The sequence below is a fragment of the Rhinopithecus bieti genome, unplaced genomic scaffold (assembly GCF_001698545.2).
Source record: "Rhinopithecus bieti isolate Rb0 unplaced genomic scaffold, ASM169854v2 scaffold_35595, whole genome shotgun sequence".
Classification (NCBI taxonomy): Eukaryota; Metazoa; Chordata; class Mammalia; order Primates; family Cercopithecidae; genus Rhinopithecus; species Rhinopithecus bieti.
Genome location: NW_016815333.1, coordinates 281606 through 284105, shown reverse-complemented (window position 1 = coordinate 284105; position 2500 = coordinate 281606). Strand labels below are relative to the sequence as shown.

Here is a 2500-nt window from a genome sequence, read left to right as displayed (position 1 = left end):
GTTCAAATTCTTAATATTGAATTAAGTGTTCAAGAACTGTTTAGTTCTTGAATAAATAAGTGATCAATTCTCAACTATACATTTTTAATGTATAAAAAGAAAAGAACAGGAAGCACAAAGAAATAGGTAAAGAACAATGCTGGAAGACTGAGGTTAGATTTCCTATTCTAGGTATGTTAGGCTAAAATAACTACTCACCTTGGAACTGAATCTACAGAGGATGAAGATGGGACCTTGGAAACTTGACAGTTTGCTGCGGCAGCCAGCTTTAAGGCAGATGATGGAACAGCACTTAAAGTCCTCGGTATATGTCGTGCATTTATTGGGGCAATAGAGTTTACAGTGGCAACTGATGAAGGTACAGTTAATCGAATGTTGTTCCCAATCAGAACCTGAGTTGTTGCAGAATTGGCAGCAGTTACTTGATGACTCAGTGCACTGTGGGAACTTGAAGTCTGTGTAATATTTGAAGGCTGTAACAAAGCTGAACCTGCCGTTGATGGACTTGTATGTACAAGTGCTGTTGGTGTAGTACTACTGAGGTGTAAGCCCTTGTATACTCCTAGAGAGAAAAAGAAAGAAACATCTAAACAATGTACAACTTTGCTGTTTATATTACAGATATATGTTATAAATATAACCCAAACAATTTAAATGTCTTTATTCTTACCTGAGGCTGGAAGGACACCATTCACCCCGATTCCAAGCACCACATCATCCTTCATCTTGAATCCCATCAGTTGTTCTGATGTCACCAAAGCAGAAGCAGCAAACTGAGCACTAGCAGAATCCAAAGTCTTAGAAACAAAACCCTAAAAAGAAAATACAAAAGAAATCTAATCAGTATCACTTAGTATCAAAACAGTATCAAAGCTACACATGTATACCAAAAATCAGTTTGAATATAGTAAGTAAAAACGGCAAACCATTGAAATCTTTCTTTTTTAGTACTTTGAGATGCAACAGTAATTATCTCTTTTGACAGTCATATATTTGAAAAATGAAAAGTAATCTAAGTTGTAAATTTTGCTTCATATGTGACAATATATAATACGTATAAGTCGATTACCAAAATAAGCCTTCTATAGTGTGGAAACAGCAAACCTCCAACACAAAATGTTGGACAAGAAATACGCTAGTAAACATTTCAGTGATTTGCAAATCCATATAATGAATAAATATGTAAACTTCCTTCACCTAACTTATACACACACGTATGTATACACACACAATGAAAGGCACCTTTGGGATAAGATAACTATCCCTTTAGAAATGGAAGCAACAAAATATGACATAATTTAACCTAGAAATTGACAGGCCCCTCAACTTTTAAAATAAATTTTCCTGCAAGATGCATAGAGACTAAAACCTCAGCTTTATGTCCTACATGTGTTTAAATGGCAAACATTTATCATGCTTTAGGTTTAAAAGTTATCTCTTTCAACAGTAGGAAAGGTTATTTTTGCATAATTTTAAAAGTCTTAATAATAATTAACATGCCCAAGAGAATGAACTGGGTGGGGTTATATATTCAAGAGGTACATTAACGGACTACAGGTCAGACGGGAAGACAGTATCTTCATCTCATTTAACTAAGTGCTTTAGTTTTACTTTTTAAAATAGGGAGCAGAGGCAACAGCTTCCATACTCACCTGTAGTGTTCTTTCTAAACCCTGTATATTCAGGCGAAAGCCACTTTTCTGCTGGTTAGATGCAAGGTTCTATGACAACAGTTGGTAATTAGAGATGAACTCTGGTGGGAAACAATGAGGGATAATCATAAGACAGACAAATCCCTCACCTGTGATGTGTTGGTAGAGGAATTACTATTTGCTTGCTGTTGCTGAATTTGTGCAAGCTGCTGTTTCTGCATGAGTGCCAGTTGCTGTTGATGTTGCTGGTATTGTTCGGCTGTAAATGCTGAACATAAAATAAAGACACACTTTATACAAATGCCCAGCTGTCATATATGTCTTACAATACTAAAACGAAAATTCTGCATTAAAAGAAATTTGTGCAAAATTGAAGCATTTGACAAAGGATCATGATCCTGCTAAAGATCACTTCCAAATGAAAATTTCTGTGTTTCTGCTACCACATTTAACAAGAGTGGCATGAATTTAAAGAAAAAAAAAATTAAACTTCCTGAATTAAACACAGGAAAGAGAACTTCTCACTTCCCAAATTTCAACACCACTATTTTTTTTTTAAGCTGTGACACTTGTTCTAGACAGTGTAGAAAGGTAATATCAGCTTTTAAAATCCATGGATTTGGAATTCAACTTTGCACTGAGCTTGAGAGAAATTCTGGTAATTACCATTTGATTTCTATTTAATCCATATCTTCCCAATGCATTCGGATGATCCCTAACAGCTCTGTGTATATATACTAATTGTTCTACATATTTTCTAATTATAGTCATTAAAAAATTTTCCTCTATATGAAAGATTACAGTTGTTGGTTGGTTGATTGCCTTTTTTTTTTTTTTTTTTTTTTTTT

The 2500-nt window shown here is 34.4% G+C and overlaps 1 protein-coding gene across 4 annotated transcripts in view; it reads right to left on the bottom strand.

Annotated features, from left to right (window-relative positions):
• Positions 1-2500, bottom strand: part of EPC1 (enhancer of polycomb 1) — a 115217-nt gene that overhangs the window by 3608 nt on the left and 109109 nt on the right. For 2 of the 4 annotated variants that reach the window (XM_017853107.1, XM_017853105.1), the window contains exons 11-14: positions 1802-1920; positions 1653-1721; positions 671-812; positions 199-562 (exon numbers count right to left, since the gene is read on the bottom strand). In XM_017853107.1, coding sequence (XP_017708596.1) covers positions 199-562; positions 671-812; positions 1653-1721; positions 1802-1920 — 694 coding nt within the window. The remainder of the gene's footprint in view (positions 1-198; positions 563-670; positions 813-1652; positions 1722-1801; positions 1921-2500) is intronic. The other 2 variants (XM_017853108.1, XM_017853106.1) reach the window with 1 other exon arrangement.